This window comes from Capra hircus, chromosome 7 (assembly GCF_001704415.2).
Source record: "Capra hircus breed San Clemente chromosome 7, ASM170441v1, whole genome shotgun sequence".
Lineage (NCBI taxonomy): Eukaryota > Metazoa > Chordata > Mammalia > Artiodactyla > Bovidae > Capra > Capra hircus.
The window spans coordinates 66,969,052-66,996,134 of NC_030814.1; the positions used below are offsets into that span (position 1 = coordinate 66,969,052).

The 27,083-nt window shown below is 57.3% G+C and overlaps 2 protein-coding genes across 6 annotated transcripts in view; both read right to left on the bottom strand.

Moving 5' to 3' along the window:
* Positions 1,662-9,270, bottom strand: WDR18 (WD repeat domain 18). 2 transcript variants are annotated; one of them, XM_018050485.1, is made up of 10 exons: positions 9,028-9,270; positions 7,906-8,016; positions 6,712-6,845; positions 6,377-6,518; positions 5,783-5,926; positions 5,629-5,693; positions 5,373-5,497; positions 5,080-5,246; positions 4,690-4,758; positions 1,662-4,412 (listed from the first exon to the last, which is right to left on the bottom strand). In XM_018050485.1, exons 1-10 carry the CDS (start codon positions 9,268-9,270, stop codon positions 4,281-4,283), a joined length of 1,332 nt encoding a protein of 443 aa, XP_017905974.1. In that variant the 3' UTR covers positions 1,662-4,280. The 2 variants fall into 2 exon arrangements, with proteins under 2 accessions (XP_017905974.1, XP_017905975.1); XM_018050486.1 differs by lacking the exon at positions 6,377-6,518.
* Positions 15,343-27,083, bottom strand: part of ARID3A (AT-rich interaction domain 3A) — a 32,823-nt gene continuing 21,082 nt past the window's right edge. For all 4 annotated transcript variants that reach the window (XM_018050488.1, XM_018050487.1, XM_018050489.1 and 1 more), the window contains 6 exons: positions 24,076-24,148; positions 20,958-21,141; positions 20,415-20,662; positions 18,279-18,560; positions 16,664-16,762; positions 15,343-16,243 (listed from right to left, as the gene is read on the bottom strand). In XM_018050488.1, coding sequence (XP_017905977.1) covers positions 16,059-16,243; positions 16,664-16,762; positions 18,279-18,560; positions 20,415-20,662; positions 20,958-21,141; positions 24,076-24,148 — 1,071 coding nt within the window. In that variant the 3' untranslated portion in view covers positions 15,343-16,058. The remainder of the gene's footprint in view (positions 16,244-16,663; positions 16,763-18,278; positions 18,561-20,414; positions 20,663-20,957; positions 21,142-24,075; positions 24,149-27,083) is intronic.

Here is a 27,083-nt window from a genome sequence, read left to right on the forward strand (position 1 = left end):
GGGAGAAACTGAGGCTCAAATGATCTCAACAGGCGGGGGTTGGGGTGGGGTCTAACCACCGCTATCCCTGGCTCTGTGCCCACTCTACAGATGAGACAGCCGAGGTTAGCAGCAGGGAGGGATTTTGCATCAAAATTGGTCCCCACACTCACCCCTGGATCCTTCATTCCCCTCCTCCAGCCTGGAAATATTTCTCATTGATAAGGCAGGGAAACTAAGGCCCAGAAGGGGTCAGTTTGCCTCCATAGTCACACAGCAGCACTGTTCCCTCCCCCAGGAAGCAGTGTCTACCCAGACCAACCTGCCTGGGTGTGCTCTACTATCGTGGGCAGCTGGGGAAACTGAAGCAGACCTGTCTGATGGGAACCTATAGGGCAGATCTCATGCCCTCCAGCTGTGGGCAGGAAACTTGGCCCAGAGAACTCTTCTTCACCCTTCAAGACCCAATGCCAAATGCCCCTGCTTGAAAAATTTCCCTGAAAGATGCAGAACACACCCCATCACCCCTGCCTACATTAACTCCATCACACACTTGTCATCTTTTTGCTGCTTTATTTACTTTATTTAGTGGGCAACTCTGGGAGACAGGGGTGAGCCTGGCTTGTTTAATGCTGTGTCTCCAGTGCTTGCACACAGTAGGCACTCTGCTTGAGCAACTGTTTGGACAAGGACACTTGATTACATGACTCCCCACTGCTCTAGAACCTTCCATAGCTCCCTGCCACCTACCAATCCCTCAGCCTCCTACATTCTCTGTGCCTCCCCATGAGAAACAGCCCCTGGCATGCAGCAGATGCTCAGTGAGCACTGGTCAAGCAAGGGCCCCAGCGGCGCAGTGCATGGACTCCTCCCACTCCCATCCCAGGTGGGCAAGCAGAGAAAGCCTCCACAGGAGGGCAAGACTCTGCAGGGCACAGGGCAGCAGATCTGTCCAGATCATTCCAGCTCTAATGGATGAGTCTACACTCAGTTATTTTTTTCACACACACACACATAAAATCTCCTTTTGGAGCCAGTGTTCTGGAGGCACGGAACAAACTCCATTAGATGAATAAAAATGCCAGCAGCATAGATTGAATTTTGAGATGACTAATGAGGGCTGGATGGCTGACTGGCTGCCAGGTGACAAGGCCACCTCATCCAGCCACCTGGCCAGGCATCCCAGGACAAGGACAGTCATACCAGGGAGGCCTCCCCCACCCCATTCTTCTGGGTAAGGTGCTAAGTTGAAAAGGGCCCTCAGGGACCACCAGGACATTATTCCACCATGGGGAGAGATGCCTTTACCAGCATGAGTCCTCCAAAATAGGGACCCAGCCTGGAGAGGGACACTTCCTCACCCTAACATAGCCCTCAGCACAGTCATTCAATAGACATTGCTAGGGATGATTCTAGGAAGCAGGCACACACCAGGCAGCTCTTCAGGCCTTCCTGGGACTCATATGGGGGCAGCCCCAGGAGCCCCCACATCTCCCCTCCCCCCAGGCCCACTTGGCCACTATCTCCCCATCTCCTGGGCCAGTGAAGAAGGGCCCTGATGGAAACTGGGACTGCCCCCATCTGGGTGACCCGCGGTGGGCGCCTGGCCTCTGCACCTCAGCTCCCAGCTTTACAGGGCATTGGTAGTAGTTCACATCACACACAAAGACAGGCGAGGTTTTTTCCTTAAATGTGGTAAAATATATATAATGCAAAATTCACCATTTCAACCATTTCTAGAGTCTACAGCTCATGCCATCAAGCACATTCACATTGTTGTGCAACCAGCCCCACCGTTATCTCCAGAACTTTCTCATCTTTCCAAACAGAAACTGTCCCCATGAAACACTCCCCAACCCCTCCCCCAGCCCCTGGCCCCACCACCTACTTTCTCTGTGGATCTGACTCCTTTAGGGACCTCCTGTGAGTGGGATCAGACAGTCCCTCCTTCTGGGTCTGGTTTATTTCACTAAGCATTATGTCCATCCTCAAGGTCCAACCAGGTTGTGGCATGTGTCAGAATCTCTTTTTAAAGGCTGAGTAATATTCCACCATGCAAAAGAATCACTTGCTTATCCATCATCTTTAGACAATTTGGTTGTCTCCACTCTTTGGCTGCTGTGAATCACACTGATGTGAACACGCATGTGTAAACATCTCTTCGGGCCTCCTGCTTTCATTTCTGTGGGCAAGGTACCTGTAGTGGGATTGCTGGGACACAAGGTATTTCCATGCTTAACTTTTTGATGACTCTCCTATTTGCCAGGGAAGCTGTACCCTTTCACTTTCCCACCAATGATGCACAAGTGCTCAGAAGACACCTTCACCACATCCTGACACTGGTTTTTTAAATAACGGCTGTCCTGGTCAGGAAGGGTTTCCATCAACTCAGCCAGTCAACTGAGAATGTCAGATGCAGTCTGCACCTCCCCTTCTGGCAGTGATGGCCCAGGATTCAGGGTTAGGTTGGATTTCTACAGATTCTCAGACAAGTAACAGGGGTACTGACTGTGCTGGGCACCCACACAGATGCACACTGGCACCTGAAGACTCCTCACAAACCAAGGAGGTACATGTTTCCTTTGAGTGACAATACAAAGTCTCAGGGCAAGGGTGGCTTGTCCGAGGCCATGTGGGGATTTCAGGGAAAGGGGCCAGTGGGCTCCAGCCCTTACAGCCCACCAGGGACCTTCTCTGCACTCTGTGTGGCCTATGGAGGGGGGAAGGGGACCTTCCAGGCCCCCATGAATTGGCAGCAAGGACAGCTTGGGCAAGGCTGGTTGCACATTGATTGGAAGCTCTCCCTAGGCCCTGTTGGGACTACCTCTCAGGCCTGAGTCATCACAGTGACCACCCCGGGGTGGGACCCACCATCCCTGCCCAGGGGTGCACACCCTCAGTCCCACAGGGGCCATGAGTGGCCACAGTCCCCTCGGCTGCAGCCACAGATGTGGTGGGCAAGCCAGGAGGGACCCCAGGACCCAAGTCAGCAGCTGAAGGTCCAGAGCTGTGCTGAGGGTGCCCTGGAACTTCTGGGCAATGACAACAGCACCCCTACTGCTCAGGGAAGATGCCTGAGCCAGTGGAGGTGACCCCCCGAGGCTGGACCCCTGCCAGCTCCTGCCTGGGACTTGACCAGATGCAGAGAATAGTACCCAGGTCTCCACAACCAGCATCTCAAGTCACTGAACTATGAGCTGAGTGCAGATGGGTGGGGTGCAGAGAAGCACCAGGCACAGGATGGCAGCACCTGGAAATGCGGCCATGTAGGAGAGGTGGCCCTAGGCCCCAGGGGAGCCTCAGCCAACCCTGATGCCCTCCCCACCTTCCAGACGCCCTGGAGACCAAGGGGTGAGGAGGGGAACACTGAGCCCCCAGGTCCCCTTCCCTCACCCTGCTGCCAGGGACCAACCAGGAGCCCAGAGCCTGCTGGAACCTTATTCTTGTGGGGTGACTGCAACATGGAGGCCAGTAGGACTCCTTACCTGACGGTCCCAAGTAAACCTGTCTAGGTCTGAGGGCAAGGTGGGCTGTGAGGGGGTTGTAGGGCCCCAGGAGAGGACACCCATCAGCTAAAAGCAGGAGCTGCAGTTACTATAGCACCGGCTAAGTCACATGGATTTTCCGGACCATTAAACAGACTGTCACTTAGGGGCAGCTTTCTGGAAGGTTCCATGGGAGGCTTAGGGCCCAAGTCTGGGCTGGGCTCCAGGTTCCGGCTGGCAACTAGTGGCGTCCTCGTCTACCCTGCACAGTGTGTATGTATGTGCGGTGCTGGAGGAGGGGAGGTTGGCTTCTTTCAGGCCCTTGACACCAAGAACTTTCTGGTCGAGACGACTCTGGCCCAGAACTGGCTGCCACCCAAGAGTCGGCTGCCCAGAGCCAGGCTGGGGAGACAGGCCTGGTGTGACCACCCTGCTGTCCCTGAGTTACTCTTGCCCTGGGGACCTGGCCCAAGGCCCGGCCCCCCGGGAGCTGCACAGGGCTGGCAGGTGAGAACGCAGGCTTCTAGACGTTATGTCTGGGACTCGGACTCTGTGATAGCTATGGCGAATCCCCCCGGCAGGTCCCACAGCGAGGGTCCTCAGCCCAGAGCGGGCACAAGGAGGCCGAAAGGTAGGATTTTAGGTCTTTTGTTAGAAATAGCAGAGCACTCATGTGACACGGCAGGTCACAGCAGGGCAGCCAGTCCACCCACCCTGGACTGAGACCCTGGTGGGGGTGCCAATCCAAGTGATAGGACCTTGCAGAGGACAGGCTTGGGCTGTGGGCTCTGCCGGCTGAGGGCGAGTCCAGACGTATCACTTGGTTGGGTGCGTGATGATGCGTGTGGAGAAGTCAAAGAGGTCGCGGTTGATCTTGCGCAGGTTCTGCACCTCATCTTCCAGCTCAGTCACGCGGATCCGCAGCTGGTCCTGGCCTCCCAAGACGTTCTGGGGGAAGGGCGGGGCACTCAGACTGGGCCGGGGGGTGCTCAGACCTCTGCCCTGCTCTGAAGGCCACTGTCCCTACAGTCCAGAATGGTGAGTAGGGGTGCAGGTAGATCCTCTCCAGCAGCCTGAGCCAAGACTGCCCCTAGCAGCCCACCTGAGGTGAGCCTGGCCATCTTGAACCCAGCCCCTCGCCCACCCTGGGCCTCTCCCCTCCAGGCTTGCTCTCCCACCTTTGGGCCCCGCCCCTTCCCCATCTTGGGGTTGCTCCTCCTCCCACCTTCTCCAGCGTGCTGGACATCACCGCCTGCAGCTGCTCCACCCGCTCCAGATAGCTGGGCTCTGACCCCTGAAACACAAGAGCCAAGTCAGTCGGCCACTCCCAGAGATGGCCAGGCAGTCAGCTAGTGCCTCCAGCCAGTGGGGACAGCCTGCTGGCCTGGCAAAATGGTTGGACCCTGCTGTTGTTCCAGGCCATTTGTCTCCTGCTGGACACCATCTGGGCACGCTGCTCTGGGCCAGTAGCCAATGCTGGGCACAGGCATCCATCAAGTCCCACGGAGGGGTATAGAAGCCCCTGCAGTCTTGTGCCGTTCCGGGGCTCAGAGACAGAGGACAGAGCCCAGCCTCAGTGGGAAAGGGTGCCCTGCCCTTGCCAGGTGAGGCGTACCTGCTGGTGGAGGCCTAGGCGCAGCATCAGGCCCCCGCGGTGCGGCTCGTCCCCATGCTCTGCGCCTAGCAGGTGCTTGTTGAAGTGGGGCAGGGGCAGGCCTGGTCTGAAGTCGGAGCTCAGCATGCTGACGGGTGCAAGCATGATGCACGCGTTGGTCACGGGGCCTGCGGGTGGGGTGGTGGAGGTGGTCAGGACCACCCTCAGCCAGGCTGTGCCCTCCACGAGGTGGGCCCTGAGCCCTTCCTCTGCCCTGCCTGGGTTTGGGGAGCAGTGGTGGTGGCCACACCCACCTTTGAGGGTCACTGTCCTGAGGCACTGCTGGCTCTGCACATCCCAGAGGCGAACGGTCTCATCGTGGGAGCCCGATAGCAGCACGCTGCCGTCCGTGGACACCGACAGGCAGGTCACCTGGTTCCTGATGATGAACGCATCAGCTGGCTCCCAGGATGCTCGGGCTGGGGGCGGGGCAGCAGCAGGACCAGGCCTGCGTTTGTGCCCCGGGGCAGCAACCCCCCTCCAACCCCTGTCCCTGCCTGGTCCCCGCACCTGTGCCCTCTGAACACCTTCCCGTGCTCCTGCTCTGGCTGGAAGCTCTTCTCTCTCTGCCCGGGCTGCAGATGCAGGAGGGCAGGTGAGCAGGGGCCCGGCAGTGCCTTAGCCCCAAGCCTGTCCCCTGACCCCGCTACCCACAGACACTCACCCAGGTACAGAGATCGACCTGGAAGATGGAGCCGTCGCTGCCGCCGCAGAACATGTAATGCTCAGCCAGGTCCATGGTCACAGCCAGGACGCCCACGTCAAAGAGTACGGACAGCAGCAGCTCACCTGAGGAGACCTCCCACAGCTGGGGGCGAGTGGCGGTGTGAGAGCCAAGGACCGGTTGGGAGGCTGGGTCCCACAGAACCTCCAACAAGCACTGTCGCCACAGAGGTCTCGGGGGCTCAGGGACCCTTGTCCACCACCTACTTCAGTGACTGTCAGCCCCCAGGACCCCAGCAGGTCAGCCCCGAATCCCCCAACCGGGAACAAAGACCCTGAGGACGCCCTTGAATCCCCTAAGGCTTGGTCAGGAGCTGCCAGGAGCAGTGGCCAAATGGGAATTTCCAAGCTGACACAGGCCTAGACTGTCCACCCTCTGGCCGTCCTTGAGGCTGGAAGTGTCAGGGGATCAAGAGCTGTCTGGAGCCGCCGGCTTGGAGGAGGACATTATGTGCTTTCTCCCTTGGGCCAGGAACCCGCCAGCTGGGCTCGGCTCACATCCACTGCGGGGCACGTGGCAGGGTGAGGGTCCTACCTTCACTGTCTGGTCCAGCGAGGCGGTGGCCACCCGGGCTAGGGGCCCCCCAAAGCCGCAGTGCAGGTCTGTGATGGGGAGGGTGTGGCGAGACCAGACGTGCCGGGGGGCAGGGGTCCGAGAGGGGTCTGCCTGCAGCACGCTTGGGGAGGGGGTGGGCAGACCTCAGCGGGCATCTCCACGCCTTCACCTCATCTCCAGGTGGCAACCCGGCCCCATGTCCTCCTGGTACCAGCCCGCCTGACCCAGAGCCCTTTGCTTCCCGCCCTCATGGTCAAGGCCTTGCCTGCCCAGAGTCACAGCTGGACAAGCAGCCACTGGGGCCATGGTGCTACCTGCAGAGGCTCCAGGCCAGCACTAGGCAGTCCTTGCCCCCTGAGATGAAGTGGCTGCTGTCCCCCGTGAACTGCAGGCATGACACGTCCTGGTAGTGGCGGCTCAGGATCACCAGAAGGTTCCCTGTGGACACCTGGGGGGAGAGGCACTGGCTTGGTGGGGAGCCTGCGGGGAGGGCCTACCCCCATGGCCCCTGCACCAGGGCTTCGCAGCTCCTGTGACAAGCCGGTCACAGCTGCCAGCGACTGCCTTCTGAGCGAACGGGTGGCACTGGTCACAACCGCAAGTGACCACCTTCTGATTTGGGGGTGGGGCTCTTGCTGGGAACCATGGGGGAGCTTGGGCTGCAGGAGAGGAGGCCCCTGGTGGCAGGGACATCAGGGAAGGGCTGGGCAGGGGTGAGAGGGCAGTGAAGCTGCGGTAGGATGAACTTCATCACCCAGATAAACGTGTCCACACCCCAACCTCCAAAACCTGTGACCTCACTTGAATATAGTCTTTGGAAATACAATCCATTTAGATAGGTGACAGGGGAGTGAGGTGACCACTGTCTCTGTGAGGACACCTGGACAAAGACACCCAGGCACTCATCCGCAGACGGGAGGGGAGAAGGTCCACAGAGTACAGGAGTCAGAGCCCAAGCCAGAGCGGCCCTGTGGGGCGCCCCCTTGTGGTCATGATGCATGCTGGCCAGGAATTCTCCTAGAGGGTGGGTCCTCTAGGCCAGGCAGCCTCCACCTGCAGGGGAGATGGACCCCAGACTGTTCCCCCATCAAGAAGGGCCAACCACTGGCAAGCCACTGAAGCCGTCTAATGATGGTGAACCAGCTGCTAAAATCTGCCCACACTCCCTGCACTGGCTTGACCACAGCAGAGGAGGATGTCTACCACAGGGTGAGTGCCTCAGTTTCTCTCCCTGCACTTGGGCAAGGCTTCCTAGTTTCAGAATCGCAAAGTGAGGTTTAAGAGCTGGAAGTGAGACTGCCAACTCCCTCTCCTCTCTGCAACTGGTTGCCGGGCAGGGGTCAGGAAAGGCTTTGTCCTGGGACCTTGGACACTGCACTATGCGCAGGAAGGGAGGTGAGTGTCCCCTCAAACGTAACAGCCTGTCAGTGACAAACCGCTCAGTGGTCTGACCAGCAGCCCACCAACAGGCTGAGCTCACCCTCGTGTTTCTGAGTCCCTGGGCTCACCTCCCACAGGTATATGTTCTCTGAGATCCCTGCCAGGACGTAGAGGCCATTGGGCGATGTGGTGAGGCAGGTGACTGGTCCTGGGCACATGATCTTCTGCTGAAGCTGGTCCTAGAGACAGAACAGGCCTCTGAGTTTCATCGGGGAGGAAGCTGGGGAATGGGCAGGAGACAGCTGGTAAGTCCAGGAGTAGAAAGAAGGTGGGGGTGGGGAGGGAAGCGGGGGATGGGATACTCTGAGCAAATCCATGGTTCAGCAAAGAGGGATCTACTTCAATTGATGCTATGCATTGTGGGGGTGGAGGCCTGTGCAATCTCCTTCAAACCAAGACAGCACCTCTCTGGACTGGCGGTCAGAGGGACACCCGGGTGTTCGGGTGGAGAAGGCACAGAGGGTCCAGGAGGAGCCAAAGGCCACTCAGCTTTTGCCCTAGTCCTGAATCCCCACTAAAGTGTCGCCTGGGACCTTGAGCCTCGGTTTCCAGATCTCTAAAATGGAACTTCTCCTCAAGTGTGTGTGTGGACCACACCAGGAAAAGCCAGAACACAGAACCCATCCAAAGAGATGTTAGCTGGCAAAAGCAGGCAGCAAGCAACGTCAAGGGCTGTATTTTTAAGTTTCTCTAATCATGGGCCCTAATGGCCAAAGGTGGCGTCTCTGAGAACGATAAGTGCACTAGGCTCCTGAGTCACCCTTCAGCGGGCTCCCTCATGCCTCGGACCTTCAGCCTCCAAGCTCAGGATACCGACGGAACCCCTAGTGCAAACACTTTTCAACTAAATTTCTCGTCTAACACGCTGGCTCCCGCGCAGGGCCCCCAAGGGACCCACCCCCGGCGCTCCTTGTGCGCGTGCGCACCGCTACAACCCCACCCCCACCCCGAAGCAGCTGTCCACCTTCGGCTCGGCGTGTGCGCGCAGCGCCCTAGCCGCTCGCAATCACAACGAGCGCGCGACTCCCTACCTTCCCCCAAAAGACCCCAGGCCCGCGCGTGCGCAAACACCTTAACGTGACTACCCACTCCTACCCCGGCTCAAGGTCCATGTAGCCTCCACCGCCCTTTCCCCCGACCCCTGAGCGCAGCGCAGCTCGCCAACGGCGCCCAGGAGCACGCCGCCGCACCTTCCTCTGCAGCTCCCAGGCGCAGATGTAGTTCTTGCCCAGCTGTGCGGCCAGCAGGTACTCGCCATTGAGTAGCGCCAAGCCGCGGGGCCCTGCCTGGCCTCCGCGGTACGTGAGCAAGTTGGCGCCAGAGTGCAGCTCCCACACAACGCAGCTCCATAACTGGGCCGCCGAGTCCGTACACACGGCTACCTCCATGGGCGCCGCCATCTTGCCTTCTCCACCGCCCCGGACGTGCGTCATCATCAGCGAGACGCGGGCGACTGCGCCGTGCCGGCTAGAGCGGCGCACAGGTTGCCTGGCTCACGGCGGCCGGCTGCCCTGCGCGTGCGCACACGCCTTGGGCGCGGGCCGGTGGCTTGGGGCGCTGTCCTATGAACCAGGCTGAGTTATCTTCCCGGCTCCGCGAAAAATAAGGGGTGCACTGCCTGGTTAGAGCTCTTAGAAGGATACTTATTCCAAAAATAGATGGCGAAACCAAGGCCTAGAGTGTCCTGAGAGCAGTTAGTAGCTTCAGAGCCTGGAGGTCTGGCTTGGCCGTTTGCACTGGCCGCTTTTGGCCAAGCACGCAACTTCGCAGATTACTCTTCTTCTTCTAATTGTGCAAATACTGAGTACCGACCTCACAGGATCGAGACATTGCACGTAAAACAGGCTACGCTCCTAACATAACAGGTAGTGATAGTCGTGTCCGACTCTTTGCGACCCCATGGGCTGTAGACCACCAGGTTCCTCTTTCCATGGGATTTCCCCGGCAAGAATACTGGAGTGGGTTGCCATTCCCTCCTCCAGGGGATCTTCCAGACCCGGGGGTCGAACCTATGTCTCCTGCATTGCGGACAGATTCTTTGCCGGCTAAGCCACCAGGGAAACCCCAACAAAACATGTAGCTGGCGTTCAAAACATAGCCAGTTAGATGTGTGTTCGTGGACCTACGGTCCGCCTCCCCCTGGACCTCGCTTCTTAGGGGGCCACAAAACCCACATTTTAATTTCAGCAACTTTGTGCAGGTGGAACAAATCGTGAAGTCTAGGGAGCACTCAACCTCGCGTCAGAACTGCTGGCTGCAGGCTGAGTCCGCAAACAGTACATTTAAAATAGGGAATTAGTTGCCAACCTTTGAAAAGGGAGAATTCGCTCAAAAGTCGAGGTCTCATGCCTGTCCTGGGCGGTGTACCCAGAAGCAATATGGGGACTGGGTGCTGTGTATGTTCCCCAACCCCGCCGCGCGATCTAGGAGGAGAGGATGGGCAGGAGAGGGGAGGAGGGGGCCTTCCTGGAGAACAGGCGGCGCCGGAGCCGGGGACTCCGCAGGCCCAGGGCCGGCCGCCAGGTGGCAGTCTCGAGCCATTCACCGAGATGCCGGAGGGAGTTGATCCAAGCCCGGGAGGCCAACAGCAACAAGCAGCAACCCGGGGGCGGGCGGGGGGGCGGGGGGGGGCGGGGCGTCAGGCGATGTCAGGGGGTACCGGCCTGATCGGTCGGAAGGGCTTCCCTGAACAGGTGTCCTGAAGAGAAAGAGGGACAGACGCGAGAACAACGCCCCTGAGGCTGACCGTGGAGGGGGGAGCTGGACATGGGGACCTGAGTTTTATTTTATCCCAGGGAAGTTGGGGGGAGGGGTGTGGAATGTGAAACTGAAGGACTTTTGTAAATTGGAGAGAGGTGAGTGTCCAAATCTCCAGAAGCTTCCAAAAGGGGAAACTGAGGCAAGTACTACCTAGTCTGAAGATGAATTGGAGCTAGAACCCCGGTTCCTCAAACTTTTTTTGTTCTTAATGTGAATAAGAAAAATGAAACACCTTGAATGGTTATTTACATTTTCCGGATACCGGTTTCCCCAAACCACATCTTTCTTTGAATCTTGGGCATTCTGTGGAACCCCAGTTGAGAACGGTGACACCGTGCAGCTCCCAGGGGTGGGCCAAGATGGCCTTTTTCCAACCACCAACTCAGGGCTTGAACCCGGTCCTCCTGAGCAGAGGGGCAAGTCACTGCCCAGCTCTGGGCCTCAGTTTCCCCAGGGGCCAGTCGGGAATGCTGACTTGAACTCTGGGTCTGCGTGCTCCTCTAGGGAGGTCTCCCCTGGCTAAGTTCGCAAGCACCGGGGTTCCAGGAGGAAAGGTGCGCCCTGCAGGTGCGGGTCGCAGGCGGACCCGTTACAAACAGAAGTCGAAGACGTGGAAGCCAGGGCATGGGCAGGCCAGGGCTCCGCTGGAGGGCAGGCAGCTGCGGTGCAGTCCCGGGCCCACTCCCTCCCCTCCTTCCCTTTCCCCTCCTCCCATCCCGGGGGACCCAGCTCAGCTGGGCTGATGTGTGAGGTCAGAGGTCACCCCACCCCCAGCCTGGTTCCGGAATGAGGACAGACCAGTTGTGTCAGAAGGCCAGGACAAAAGCCACACTTTGGGGGCCTCTCGGACCACCCAGTCTCCAGACCTCCTTGGTGCCAGCCTGGCGCCCCGTCCCAGATCCACTAACACTCCTAGGCCTGAGGACGTAAGGGTAGGGGCGGGGCAGAACGGGGAAACCGAGGCACAGCGGTCTGCAGAACCGCTCTGGGTCTAAGCCCCCCAACCGCGTTCTTTATTCCCTACTCGGGTATTGAGCGCCTTCTGTTTGCAGGCTGAAGGTACACACTGCCCGGTCTCCCGCCCTCCCCACCTCTAGCCGGAGCCCGGGGGAGGGGGCATTCTGGGTTGGGGGCGGGGACCGGGAACCCAGGATCTAATCCAGCGCCTAGCCTGCTAAGTGCACTAATGGCGTTGCGGAAGGCTGATGACTCAAGCGAAAGCCCTCTTCTTCGGGCTCCGGGCTGGCTCCCGCGGCTCTGTTGATCAGACGTGGTTTTGAGTTTCACCTCCAGGGAGACTCCCCCGGCCTACTCACAAGCACCGAGTGGGAGGCTCCGCGGGGATCTGAGAGGCTAGGGAGGAGGGGGACCCCCTCCTTGCATCCCTCCCCAGCCTCGGGGCTGTGTAACCTCAGGGCCTCTGGGCCCCTCTCTGGGCCTCTTCAGAGGAATGAAGATGCTGGACTGGCCGATCCAGTTTGCCCAGAAGGCCTTAAAAAAAAAAAAGAAATCACTTTTACTTTACCTCCGTGATGGGGGAGGGCAGGGGTGCTCTGAGAGGCAGGTGGGTTAACCCCTGGCCTCTGAGTTCTTCAGGTCCCCCTGGTTCAGAGGCTGGGACCACGTGAATGGGCTACGGGGAGGCGCATGCACCAGGAGGGGTGAATTGTTTTTCCTCACTTAACGCAGACTTGGGGGCTGACCCAGGCAGGAGGGACAGGCCCAGGCCAGTTGATGCTGGGGAGCCAGGTGGCAAGAGGCCAGTCCTACCCACCATTCGGCCACACTGACCTTGAGGCCATTAGGTCCTCTGTTCATGGGGTGGGGGCGAGAGGTAGATGAAGAAAGGATACTCAGAAAATGCAGAGGTTTCCCTCCCAGGTGTGTTGAGCCCAAGGGTCCCAGGGCTGTCTGCCTCTTGATCTGGCGCTTACTTTGGGTCCCCAGGTCAAGTGTAGGTGGACTGAACCACAGCCGGAAGGCTGGGGGATGGGCGCTGGGTGGACCCATATGGCTGCCAAGACTGCCTGGGTTCCTCCTGGTGGGCATGTGGGGGTCCCTACATTTCACCCACAAGGGCCAGGCACTGCTGACTTGGGGGTGGGTCGTCCACTGCCCTCCCCCCACCATCACACCCAGTGGAGGACATTGGGGATGTGGCTTAGTGGCCCTGGGGGGCACAGTCCCCACTGGGGGACCTCACCATCAGGCCCTCAGCCTCCTGCCACCAGGAGCAGAGTAGGGGTGGGGCGACGCCAAAAAAAAAACCCACCAGAGGAGCCGTTTTCTGTTAAAAGTCAGAAGTGTTTTGTCTTGTTTTAATATTTCATCAGCTTTACAGGGTTACAATTGTCTTAAATATTTCTGAAGTTTAAATACAATCTGCATAATAATGTTATAAAATGTAAACTTTCAGTGTTCCTTTAAATTTCAAAATCACACTTTTTTTTGTCTTTTTTCCCCCCTTCCTTTTTAATACCTGAATATCCTGCAAAAACTGAAATAAATCATCACAGGCTGCCCTGCCACAGCCAAGGTGCGACAGGCTGAGCCCGGCCAGAGGTAGAGAGTAGTTTTACGTCTTTTTATTGGAAGTTTTTTTTTTCCCTTTAACCTGAGTTCAGGCGTGCTCCCCACGCCTTCTGACAAACCCCAGAGAAACTGAAATTTCACAAGTCAGGCATGAAAGGCTGAAGTCGTGTTTGCCAAGAAAAAAATGCAGAAGCAAAATTAAGGGAAAAAAAAAATGGTGGTGGGCAAAAATGCTAACAGTGAGAAAAGTGACTGTACAAACACACAACTATTACAAACCAACCCGCCACCCCAAGCCCACCCCCCACCCCCACCCGCCCCCCAGCTGGACAGCTACAGACCTGCGGCCAGTTTGGAGGTCACAAGGAAGGTTCTAGAAGCAGCCCATCCACAAGCATCAGCAGATCAGGGGTACCCCTCAAGCCCCTCTCCACCCTGAGTTTGGGGGGTCCCCATCCAAGGCATGCTGCTAAGCCCCACCTGTTCAGGAATGAACAGCACTCAACCCCGGTCCCCCCAGGTTTGCATAAGGGGTGCTAAGTGCGCCCCAGAAACCCACACCAACAGGCAGCGGTGGGGCTGGGAGTGTGGGGGTGCTGAATGGAGCGACCTAGGCAGAGGCAGGGCCCCTTGGACCCTCTGCTATTTCCATGGCCGGTGGGTCCCTCTTCTGGGCCCATGCCCTCTTCCCTACAATCATCAGCGTTGCCCAGCACCACAGGCACACCCTGAGTCAGACGCGGGGGGTGGGGGGGCGTCGCCCGCACAACGCTCTGTCCCCACCCGGGTCCCCACGACACAGGTCGATGCAACAGCACACGTGTGGGGCCCTGAGCGGGGGGCTAGGGAGGTGGGCACCCGGGCGGGGGTTTTGGCATCAAGAGTCAGACCTGAGGTAGAAACCAAAACTCGCAGCAGACACCCCCCACTCTATGAGGCCGGCAGGAAGGGGGTGGGGGGCAGAGGGCAGCCCCGCACACTCTATGGGTCAGGTGAGGGGAGAGCAGAGAGACAAGGGGGGAGGGCAAACAAGGGGGGCAGATTGTGTCTGGGAACAAAAGGATCCCCCTCCCACAATGATTGTGCCGCTGCAGTGGGAGACGACAGGAGGAGAGACCCTTCTAGAAGCAGGAAGAAAGGCCCAAGCCCTGTGCCACCCTCTCCTGGGAGGGTGGGGGGCGTCAGCGACCCTGAGATACACCAAAGAAAAGGGTTCCCTCCCAGAGACACACCTCACCCCACAGGAAGGCAAACCCGACGAGACTGGGGGCTCAGGACCACCCCCAAGGTCTCCAAGGCAACAAGATGCCGCCTGGATTGGGAGAGAGCAGGCTGCTGGCGGCGCCCCGCCCCTCCGGGCTCGTTAGGCCGGGCTCCCGGGGTCCAATTAGTTTCCGGGCTCACCTGGGAACAGCTGCGTTCTTCCCAGCCCACCCCCACCCTCAGAGGGACGCGAAAAAGCGCTACCTTGCGGGAGGCACAGCCCCAGCCAACACTACCTGGTCCCACGGACGGAAGGAAACTGGGCCCCCAAAAGCGCTCCTGGGCTTAAGGAGGACGGATGTGCAGGCGCTCCCGACCCCCAGCTGCATCCCACCAACGCCTGCCTTCTGACCCGGGGAACAGGGTTGAGGCGGGGAGGAGTGCAGGCCCCACCTCAGCCTGTAGTTCCTCGAGCCACTGCAGGGCTCCCAGCAAGTACAGAGGGACAAAGTTAAAGAGATGAGAATGGGGGTAGGGTGGGGTGAGGGAGTTCAGAGTGCCATGGCCCCAGAAACCTCACCCTGAGCTAAGGCCGGCTCACACCCATCCCCAGACATGGCATCCCCAGAAGCAGTGCTCTCAGGCAAGGCCAGTCCCCAGGCCGTGTTCATCCCTGAGACAGGAGCCTGGGGCTGGTGGGGGAGTACCCCCCACCCCAGCAATTTCTCCTTTTGAGTTAAGACTTCGGGGCTCCTGACAGAGGAGCCTAGCCTGAAACACAAGTCTGGTGACATCTAGCATTCAGCATCCCTGCCCCTCTTCCCCCAGGACCCCACCATGCACCCCCACCCTAGCCAGCCCAGCCCAGCCCAGAGCACCTGAGTTCATCGGCTCTGCTGACTCCAGCCCAGGCATCCAGTGTCCTGGGCCCACTGCACCACAGGAAATGCACAACCGAACCCAAATCAGTCATGGGAAAAATAAAGGGTATTACTTGTGTGTTTTTTGCCTTTTTTTTTTTTTTCCTTTTTCAAGTCCAGTTTCCCTGAATGAACACAAATATATAGATATATATATCCTTTTCCTAGGTTTGATTCCTCCCCCAAGAATAAAATAGAATATTTACAAAACAAAACCCCTAAAACCTCTTAAAAACCCTATAGAGTTTGAATTTCACTATTTCTTTTAAAAAAACAACAAAGTTCCCAAAAGCAACAACAAAAAAATTCAACTGATCTTGGCTCAGGGGTTTCATTCAACACAAGGAGCTGGGTGTGGTGAGTGTGTGATAAACGGACAAAAAAAAAAAGCAAAGAAAAAAAACAGATAAAAATGAAAAAACACAGTGCAGGGATGTATGAGGTAAACAGGATTGGCCTGTTGAAACCAGACGCCAGTCCACGTGGGTCCACCAGGGCTTCAGGAGAGCCCTAGTAGACATTTGCCTCTCTCATTTCTAATTTCCTTTGATATTCTCACAATTCATCTCTGAATGTCCGAAACCTGAGTAATTCAAGTGTTCCTTGGTTTTCCCCTGTTTTATTAAATTTTCTTTATATATATATATATATGTATATATATTTTTCTTTTCTTTTTGGCGTTAAGCTGTGGCTTCTCTGTGGATACCTCCCCTCCCCACCCGTATCTTCCGCCATCCCAGCCCCTGCTTGGCCCACCTGGACCCCCTGCCCAGTCTGGCAGGTTCCCAGGATGGGGAGTGTAGCGGTTAAGGCAATGAGTTGTTTGAGGTAGATGTGGGGGGTGCAGACATCCCCGCTGGCCCTGCCTGGCTGCCTGCACTGCTGCTGCTGCTGCTGTTGGTCCCGCTGTTTCCGCCCCGGCTGCTGCTGCCTCCACCTTTGCTGGGAGCGGAGGGTGGCGTGGGGGCCGGTGGCTGGGCAAACAGCACTCCTGGAGCAAGGACAGGAGGAGAGACAAGTAGAGGAGAATGTAAAAGATCACATGACAGGGGCAAGCAATTCCTGAGCAATTCCCAGCAAAGTCCCTCTCCCCCAGGACACTACCACCTCCTCAAGCCTTCCCTCATGGGGTCTTTACAGCAACAGAGCTGTTCTGTGTCAACATCGCCACCTGGTGGCCTACAGGAGTCATGGGTCTGACCACATTATTTTTGAAGTACACAACAGGTGATATGACCATGCTGAGCACTTAGTACTTGCTGAGCACCTGGCTAAGTATAAGACACAGACTATCTCTCATACTCTAGTCTCATGAGGGAAGAGCTCTGGGCTCAAGCCAGCCACGCCCGACGGGCAACCAAGATTCCGGAAAGACATGGTCAAGGTGGGCATGAACGCTAGGCCAGCCTACCTGTGTACATGATTCCATTAATCTCTACTGACATGCTAATACTGTTGCTGCCGTTGGTGCTGGTCAGGTTCGCAGCCGAGTCCTGGCGGCTCTCGGAGGCTGCGGGAAGAAGAAAAAACACCCTTTGTCACCGTAAACCAGCCCCCATGCAATGAGCTGTATCATGTGGGTCATCCCAACGAGATGTGAAGCTTTCCAGAGCTTCAGACCCGATCTCTCAGCAGCGCACACAGTAGGTATTCAACAAATACTTATTGAATAGGAATGTATTTGTCTTGAATTTGCTTTTTTGTATGACTACAACTTTTGTTTTCCCCTAATAATTAAAAAAAATTTTTTTTCTTAAAAGTTTTTGGTTTCACTGCAAAGCAGGTGGATCTTAGCTCCTCAACCATTGCAGTGGAAGTGGAAAGTCTTAGCCACTGGACTGCCGGGGAAGTCCTTTTCTAATAATTTTTATTGGAGAATAGTTGATTTACAATGTTAAGTTTTTCAGGTGTACAGCATGATTACAAGTCTTAAGCAATGTGCTTGTGCTTAGTCACTCAGTTGTGTCCGACTCTTTGTGACCCTATGGACTGTAAACCGCCAGGTTCCTGTGTCCATGGGGATTCTCCAGGAAAGAATACTGGAGTGGGTTGCCACTCCCTTCTCCATGAGATCTTACTAATCCAGGGATCGAACCTGGATCTCCTGCATTGCAGATTCTTTATTGTCTGAGTCACAGGGAAGCCCAAATCATGTCATTCTTTTTAATGGCCAAAGTATTTCAGCCTTAGTTCATTCATTCCCCTACTGATGGACACACTAGGGACATCGTGCAAACATCTGCAGTGAATATCCTTGGACACATGAGTTTCCCTGAGCCCTTGCATCAGCTCTGCTCTAGACACCAAGCAGAATCAGCCAGTTCTGGGGCAAGTACATCTTCTGTCTTTAAAAGAGATTCCCAGGACTTTCCTGGCAGTCCAGTGGTTAACACTCCATGCTTCCAATGCAGCAGGCACAGGTTTGATCCCTGTTCAGGGAACTAAGATTCCACATGCTCCGAGGCACAGCCCCCCGCCCCCAAAAAGAGACTGCCAAGTTGTCACCTGTTTACACGCCCACCAGCAGGACCAAGGGGGCCCATTTCCACCACATCCTGACCAACATTTGATATTATCAAACTCTGATGGATGAAAAATGGTATCCCCTAGTTAACTTGCGGAGCCCCAAAGAGATGGAGTTGAACAGTTTTTCCTACTAGTTTATAAGTTGTGCTCCCCAGGCGACTCAGTGGCAAAGAATCCATCTGCCAATGCAGGAGCCACAGGAGACGTGGGTTCAATCCCTGGGTTAGGAAGATCCCCAGGAGGAGGAAATGGCAAACTACTCTAGTATTCTTGCATGGAGAATCCCATGGACAGAGGAGCTTGGCAGGTTATAGTCCGTGGAGTTGCACAGTTGGATACAACTGAGTATGCATGATGAGTCCCAGCTGCCCATTCCTTGTACTGGTCTGTTTACCTTTTTTTCTTTTTGATCTGTAGGCACTCTTTACATATGTTGGCTACGAGGCCCTACTCTTGTGCTTCTGCAAGAAGCACAGAGGGTCTGAGCGCCGGGGTGGTACCTTGGCTGTTGATCCGGATGCTCATAGGCAGCTGTGCCGTCATGGCCAGGAAGTTCTGCTGAAGTGCCCGCTGCATCAGCCGCTGCTGCTCCTCTGCCACCAGAGCCATCTTCTTCTCAGGAGGCTCCCCAGATTCCAGTTTCTCCCGAAGCTGCTCCAGGGCAGCCGCCTGTGCTGCCACGGCCGCCTGGGCTGCTACTGCCTGGGCCGCCACCACTGGGTGACCTGCCAGGGAGACTGGTAGGCGGCCGGGGACTGTGATGGGAATGGCTGCATCCTCCTCTGGACAGGAGAGAAGAGGAGTTGGTGGCCAGAAAGGAATGGTGGTAGCTTAGTCCCTGCCTCCCACACAAGGCAGGAAGGTGCTTCCTTGAATACCTCCCCTGATGGGGTGCTCATTTCCTCTCCAGGGATGAAGTGGACAGGTTTTGGAACAAACACAAGTGCTAAGAGTCTTTCTACTCTCAGGTTGACATCAGATACCACCATAATGGTAACAATACTAGTGATGGTAAGAGTATACAGTACTGCTTGGCATTATTAAGTAGTATTATACAGAGAGTAGTATTATACGGAGTAGCACACGTTACATACACATATAATAGTAATTGCAACAAGAGCTCGCCACATCTTGTCTAAAGCACTTAATGTGAACCATCTCAACAACCCCATTTCTACCTAGACACCCTCTTCCCCACTTTACTGCTGAAAAAGCCAAGGCTCAGAGAGGCAGGATAACTTTCCTGAGGCCACTGAGCTGAAGAGAAGTTGAGCTGAAATTAAACGCATGGAGCCCAAGCCCAGAACCAGCTCTGGACCATTCCCCTCTCCAGCGGTTGAAACAAACACCCCATCATTCCCACTCACTGGTCCCACTGTGACCCACTCTCGCTTCTCCCAATTCTTCCTCCTGAGTCTCTCCCTGGTGGCGGGGGGCTGCCTCTCCAGGATGGACCCCATTGCAACTTCCAGCCCCTTTGCCCTGGAGTCTCTGCAGCCACCTCTGCTACTCTCTGCTCCAAAGAGCCCCTCGGACCCATTACAATCATCTTTCCCCAGCTCCCTCATGAGCTCCATCGGGTTCAGATCTCTCTTTTGTCCCCCACCGTCCTCCTGAGCTGCAGCACAGGCTTGCAGAGAATGGATGCCTAACGATAGTCACAGGTATGGCTGTGACTCCCCGAGGCTGGGGCAGGGTAAACAGAGGCCCATAGAGGTTGGAGGGAGCTGACACTGGTGAGATCTCCTTCACCCTAGATCTAACCAGCCCTGAATTCTCAGGGTGCTGAGTGGATCACCCTGGATCCCTGGGCCAAGTCTGTGACATAGGGAGTCGCAGTTCATGTGGCAGATGGAGAAACGGGACCTCGGACAGGTGCACCGGCCTGCTTGAGGCCAGGCCGCCACATGAGCTGTTGGTGATTCTGTGTTAGGAAGGATTCAGAGGCTCGGTGATCGACTGTTGACGTCTCGCATGGATGGGGTCTAGGGTGTTGCATGCTGGGCATTTTACACACCAAAGGTCCCCAACAACTCCACAAAGGTATAATTTCCTCCACTTTACCCATAACGAGAGCTAGGCTCAGAAAAGGGCAGTGAGCACTGAGCAATAGCTCCGAGGATGATTACAGTCAGTTTGATGACCCACACTGGGACCATGTGTTCAGAAGAATTCTAAAGCTCAAAGGGAAAAGAATACAGTGATCAACTAGCAATGTCTGTCACATGCAAGGACTAGAGATATCCACGGGCAGCAGCCTGGACCAATGCTACAATAAAAGTGGCAGCAATGTCTGCCACGGGCAAAGGATAGGGCATGGTTTGCCTTGTCCACCTTGGCACAAAATTGGAGGTAACAACTATTGATTCGTGATGTACACCAAGGGCACAGGTTTAGGGGAAACAAATTGATTAGAGATGTCTGCCTGCCATGGGCCAAGGCTGGAAGGAACAGCAGTTGACTAGTAATATCTGCCACAGGCATACAACTGGTGGGTAGGGAGCCCTCTCCCACACCCACTTTGGGGCCTATCTTCCTGGTCACCCAGAAAGGGAAAGAGACATCCCCATCCCTAGGTCACACTGCCAGGCTAAAGCAGAGTCATGATCAGGCCCCAAGCCCTGCGCAGCCCTCACCTTTCTTGATCTTGGGGGCTGGGGTGATGGAGCTGCCGTTGGTGCTGGCGGCCAGGCCCAGGGAGGACACAGGCAGCTTGGGCGAGGACAGCATGCTGTGGGCCCCGCCAGGCGAGTAGGCAAAGAGGGAGCCCCCAAAGCTCTGGCGCCGGCCCTCCCTCCGATTGCTGTCGATGGCTGCCTGGAGCTCATTGGGGTTGCTGAGGCCACGCTTCTCACACTCGTAGGGGTACAGGTACTTCATGTACCTGTGGGCAGGGACAAGAGGCAGGATGGCACCCAGGACACCTTGGGGGTCTGCATGAATCCAAGCCCCACCTCCCTGCCTGGATGCCCACTGGTCCTCTGAGCCCCTGTCCTCACCTATGCTGTTCCCTCTGTCGTGATGACTGTCCTGCAGCACATCCCATACCCACGACCACCACCTGGCTAATTCTTGAGCACTCAACCAGCAGGGCCTAAAGGCTGGGACTTTCTGTGACCCCCTGGTCTGTGATCCTTTCTGCCTAGGGTCCTTTCTGCATGGCGTGAGCGGGCACTTACTGGGTGCGCAACGTGAAGGCAGCGCTGGTGATGGACGTGGGCAGATTCAGTCCCTTGGTGATCTCTCGCCACAGCTTCTTGTTGATGACCTCCACCAGGCCGCCCTTCTCTGTCACCAGCACGTACAACATGAACAGGTCGAGCACCTGCTTCGCCATGATGGGGATGCGGTTCACAGGTGTTCCTGTGGAGAGGGGGGTGCTGTCACTTGGCACCCGGTACATCAGTGAGAGTGGGTACTCTTGGCACAGCTGACCCAAGGCAGCTGGCCCTCTGGAGGGCTACCCCTGGCATTATAGGGGGTAAGGAAGCATCCCTGCCCCACCCAGTGTGACACCCAGCATCCCCTGGGGGCAGGGTCACCGGGTCAGACCCTAGCTTGCAAGAGCCCCAAGGCAGCTGTGTCTCTCAGTGTTTCTATCAGTGATCTGGGTTCATGCTGTTCATCTGGGGATGAGGGGGTGCTGCAGGGCCAACCTGGGGGCCCAGCATGAGAAACACAGCCTGTTATTCCTTCTACAACCAACAGCTACTAAAACAACTCGGCTGTGTTCCCAGAGGCCGGCTCCCTCCAGGTTCCCCAGGGCTCTGCAGTGGGAAAGGGGGACTGGTTAATCTACTTTGCGGTTTAGATAGCAGAGAGGTGGGCCAGGCAGGGGAGAGGGGCCCCTCCCTGCAGGCCTTCTCCCCATTTCTGCCCACCCTGATGAGCTCCTGCAAACATGCCTCCCAGCCAAGGGAGCCCCCAGGTCTCAGGTCAGTCTGCCTGGCACCTTCCTGGCTAACAGTGGAGAAGCCCCCAATTATACTTCTCCCCTGGGCAGTGAAATTACAGGTTTACTGTCTGTGGTCCCCACACTGGCCTGCTCACATGGAGAACCCCACCTCGTGCCCAGCCTGACATACAGCAGGTGTCAATAAACAACAGTGAAGGCTGCTGGGCCTCTATCGTGGCCCTGAGGGCAGGCCTGCCTCCCCTGCAGAGATGGAATCTGGCTCCCGCTCCCTCTGCTCCCACCGCTCCCTCCGCCCCCACTACAGTGCCCTGGACCTGAGACCCTGATTTCCTCTCCCCAGCCCCAGCAGGACATCTCAGAACCACCTCCTGCCAACCTTGGCTGCTTCCTAAGTCGCCAAATCCCCAAGGAACAAACACAGCCTGGAGGCGGGGTGGTAAGATGGGCCTTAGATCCCCCACTTCATTTTCCAGCTCAAGAAGGAGAGAGACAAGCAATACCAGATGTCAGTGGCACACCCCGCCCCAGAGGAACCCCCAGCGCCCACGTGGCCCACCTGGGATGCTAACTTAGGCTCTGAGTTGGGCTTCTCCCGGGACCCTGGACCCTGGGCCCTGGCTCAGCAGCAGGCGGATGTTTATAGAAGACGCGGGGCTGGGTGAGCACAGAGAGGCATTGATGGAGGCAGGCAGGGGGGTGATAAGGAAGGGCGGAGAGGTTGTCAAGGAAACAGCAGGAGGGTGGGGTGCAGGCAGGACCCCTCCCCCACTTCTAGCCCCGGAGATTCTGGAGAACCATCCAGTTGGAGGCTTTGACTTTGTGATGGGGCAGGGGAAGGAGGAATTACTGTCCCCTTGGAATGAAGGGAAGGGGCTTGTGGGATGCCGGACATGATATCCAGATTCTCAGCCCCAAAGCCCTCCAGCCCAATTACAGATAGAGGGTTCAATAGGAAGGGGGGAAAGCAGGGCCTTGAAGATGGGTTCTGAGGGATGCATAGGAGTTTGTTGCTTCCTGTTCTCAGGAGCACCTGGCTCCTGAGGGAGGAGGCAGGGCTGGACACAGACCCTGAAAGCCCAGGTGGCCAGGAGCTGGGGACTCAGAGAACCTGGCCTCACCAACACCCCACTCCAGAGCAGCTCACCATATTCCCTCCGTGCCTCCAGGACACCAGGAACCCAGTCTTGGACAGAGTGGGTGGGCTTTGGGCCTAAGGGCTTGGAGCCCCATGGTTGGGGGGACAGTGAGGGGCTTGGGTAGGTGTGGATGGGGCTGATAAAGGGTGGGGTAGGAGCTCTCTGACCACATAGCGGGCAGCTGGGCTGGAAGATAACTGGGCTGGGCTGGACTCCTCCACCCCTGGCACAGGAGGGGTTAACACGGAGGCCGCAGCCCCCTCCCCTTTCATCTCCTTCCCTTCCGGCCTGGGCCTGTGTTTACAGAAGCTGCTAGTAGGGAGAGGCAGGCAGGGGCCCTGGACAAAGAAGCTGCCTGGCTGGCCCCTGCAGCCCACACCAGCCCCACCCCTTCCTGCTTCTCAGGCCTCAGTTTCCTTCCCTGAACAGTGGGGGCATGGGGGTATCAGGGAAATGAGCCCACGCTGCAGTGGGTACTCCTAGGATCTGTGCCTGGCTGGAGCTCTGAGCTGGGGGTTGAGGGGTGGGCCTGGCTCTCCGTGAATGCCCCACTTGGCCTGGTCTCTGTCCCTGGTCATCTCCTGTTCGCAAGGATGTGTCTGGCATCTGCCAGACCCTTGGGGGTGGGGGTGGGAGGCAGAGGTGGCTCGGGCCTGGTACCCTATCTTTGCATAATAACCGTGGCCCTGGCACTAAGCACATGTGGGCACTGACTGCCACACAGCAGGGGGTGCAGGTGGCCTATCTCACAGACTGAGGAACTGAGGCCCCAGGTGGGAGCAGGGAGAGGTCAGGACCCAAGCCTCCCACCAATTACAGCAGCAGGAAGGCTGGTCTCCAGTCCACCAGGAGCTTCTGCCTACCACCCAGCACCTGCCACCCTGGGAATCCAACCCTGTTCCCCACAAAGAGGCAGGCCCGCTATGCAGGATCCTGGGAGCAGCAAGGGAGGAAGCCTGCACTGTTACTTCTGGGTTGGGGTCCTGAGACTCCCCCCACCCAAGGACATACCCGTTAGACTCTCACAGCTGTGCCTCCCCCACCAGATCTGCAGGGCTGGGCCTCCTCTGTCAGACACCCATGGCAGGACGGTGCCTCTTCTCTCAGACGCTTGCCACCATGGCAGGGCTGTGTCTCCTCCTCAGGCATCTCTTGGATGCCTCCAGACATGGGGAGCTCACTTTCTGACACATCTGCCCCAGGCTGTTGCCAGCAAGGCCCATCCTCCTGGCGGGCAGACCTCACCTCGCTTCTGCATGAAACTGAACAAGTCGTCCAGGAACTCCTTCCTCTTGGGGTCTGCATCCAGTTCATAGAGCTGTGAAGGCAGGGAGAGGATGGGTTAGCGGGTGCTGGAACTGGCAGCATGTCCACATCACTTGGAAAGTTAGTCGAGGGAACTGCCAGTAGGAAAGGCAGCAGGGGGTCTCAGCGCTGTCCCCCAGCGTCTGAACATCTGCCGAGGTCCTGCTGAGCAGGCAGCGAGAGCCTGCCCCTGTCATCAGACAAGGACAATGAGACACTGTCCTGGGGTGCGTAGCAGCAGCTGACCACACGCTCAGCTTAAACCACGGAGATTGATTTATTCCTGCCTGGTTCTGGAGACCAGCCATCTGGAGTCAAGGTATGGCTCTAAGGGGGATTATTCCCGTCTCTCCCAGCTTGCAGGGGCCCAAGTGCACCAGGCCTGTAGCTGCACCACCCTGGTCTCTGCCTCTGCCTTGCCGTGGCTTCTCCCTGGGGATTTGTCCAAAGTCCCCTCTTCCCATGGGGCACCCACTCACTGGCTGAGGGCCACCTCATCTCCATCCTTAACTGCTCACACCTGCAGATACCTGACTCCCACGTCATGCTCTGATCACAGGTATGTGCTCAAGCTGAGTCTTGAACATATAATTTTGGGGGACACAATTTGTCTCACCCAGACCATTGCCACCATGAGGGTGGTGGATGTCTGGCACTGTCCACCAAGCCATGTGTGTATGCTCCTGCAGGGCACAGAGGCAGGCCTGGGACAGAGTCAGGACTCTCAGGAGCTCTGTCTTGCATATCCCTTGCCTGGGTCCACCAGTTACGGAGGTCTGCAGTATTTGCAGAGCAGGGTGTCCTAGCCTCAGCTGTCAGCTCCCAGGTGCTGGTGGGCAGGGGAAGCCGGTAGAGGCAATTAGAGAGCAAAGCTTGGCGAGGGGAAGGAGGGTTGCCGAGGAGGGCCAGTGCAAATAGCAGGCTTCAAATTAAGCTCCAGGGAATGTGCCCCCGTGTCTGCAAGGACACAGGGCAAGCAGGACTGTGGCGGGGAGCCTTGAAACCACCAATTAGCTCCAGCTGGGATAATCCGTCATCAAGGCCAAAGAACATGCTAAGGCCCAGCTCCCGTGGGATGAGACATCCCTGTGCCTGGGAAGGCAGGGTCCTCAGGGAGGCTACCCTTAGCCATCTGGCCCCTCTCTGGGCCTCAGTTTCCCAGTCTGTGCAGTGGAGACAATGTGGGGACTGCAGGGAACAGGCTGGGAGAGCTAGGAGTCCAGCCCTGGGTGGTCGAGGCTCGGCCTTTGTCTCCACCCTGCCCAGCCAGGCCGGCCAGCTGCATTCCTGCACTGATTTATGGTGGCCAGAGGCGTGCACCCATCCGGGCCCCTCCGCTGTCCCCGCCCCACCCCCGACTCTGGCCCACACAGCCCCCAGCACTGTGTGGGCCCCTCACCCCTTCCTCAGAGCCCGTGATTCACACCCTGGTCTGGTCTCCCGTCTGCCCAAGGAGTCTGTCTGTTTTGTTTCTAATGTCTAAAACGGGGCAGAGCACACAGCAGTTGCTTGACAGATGCTCGTTAAGTGAACCCTGATTGCTCAGCCGCAACATGGGCCAGGCTGGGCAGAGAAGACCAAAGAGACCTGTGGGGGTTCATCCTCAAATTTCCATCCACCCAGAACCTCAAGACTGGACCTTGTGCAGACACGGGGTCTCTGCCGATGTCATTAATCACGATGGGTTTTTCACAGTAGGATGACTGGGGTCCTTATGAGAGGAAGACAGGCAGATACATGGGGAGATGAGGCAGAAACTGGGCTGATGCAGACACAGGCCAAGGGACACCCAGAGACCCAGGAGCTGGAAGAGGTAGGAGGACTCGCCTCTGGAGGGAGCATGGCCCTGCCATGGCCTGACCCTGGCCACTAGTCCTCCAGAATGGAGAAAATCTCTATAGATCTAAGCCATCCAGTGTGTGGTCAGTCATCCCGTCCAGTCAGTTGTCATACCTGCTCTGGGAAGCTCACGTAGGGTTCACCCAACCTCAAGCCTGTCTTGACGAGGGGCAACACTTCCTCCTGTAAGATCCCAACCCCAGTGGAGGGGGGCCCACCCTGCATGAACCTCTTCCTTTCTGGGCCTAGCCCCCACAAGAGATCAGAGCACCCCTCCTGCCTCAGTTTCCCCATCTTTCAGGGACAGTGGTTGATAAGTAAAACAGCTTTATCCAGCACTCCCAGCACCATCAGGACGCCCGTATTCCAGGTGGACAGAGTTTCAGGGCAGAGACTAGTTGCCTGCACAGGCGGCCCAGCCTAGAAGGGGTCCACTCACTAACCCCCAGGCCAGACAGTGAGCGGAGGTGGTGGCACGGCCACACCCCCATGGGGCCAGGGCATTATGCGAGGCCATAAAGGGGGTGGACATGTCCCCAGGCAGCAGGCAGAGGAGGCAGCTTTAATGGCCGTTGCTGTGGGCAGCAGACAACAAAGACAGGCAGTAAAGGCCTCCCAGCTTTATGTGGCTTTTGACCCAAGTTCCGCACCCCCGTGGGGTGTGTCCTGCCCTGGTCAGCTGGCCAGGGCAGCCCACCAAGCCCCAGCCAAGGGGGAGCTGTGGACGCTGTCTGCCCCCTCCCCTGCCACCATGAGCTGCTGGGCCCAGCTACCTGGTCTCACAAGGCTTTCAAGCCATATAGCTGGGCCAGGACACCTCCCTGGCCACGCCTAGGCCTCCGGCCCACCTGGGTCCTCTGGCTGAAACCCTGCCCCTTTCCGGAGGGCCCAGGAGGTGCTGTCATGCCTAGAGCTGCAAACCCAGGCTGGAGGTTGGGCAAAACCTCAGGAAACCCCTCTGGGGCTGAGGCGGGAGATAAACTGCCTGGCTCTTCCCTCCCCAAAGCTGAGCGCTGGGGCCACAGGTGCTGTGATCACGGGGCCTCCTCCGGCTGAGGGCACCCCACCTCCCTGCGGCCACGTGGTCCTGGAGGACCTGCCAGGGCCCT

Excerpts from the sequence above, each read along its gene's own strand:
- WDR18 (XM_018050485.1), bottom strand. The coding sequence starts at position 9,270 with ATGACGCACGTCCGGGGCGGTGGAGAAGGCAAGATGGCGGCGCCCATG. Across the intron at positions 8,017-9,027 it reads CCTGGGAGCTGCAGAGGAAG|GACCAGCTTCAGCAGAAGAT; the intron begins GTGCGGCGGCGT and ends TTCTGTCTCTAG. Across the intron at positions 5,927-6,376 it reads CGCTGGACCAGACAGTGAAG|CTGTGGGAGGTCTCCTCAGG; the intron begins GTAGGACCCTCA and ends ACTCGCCCCCAG.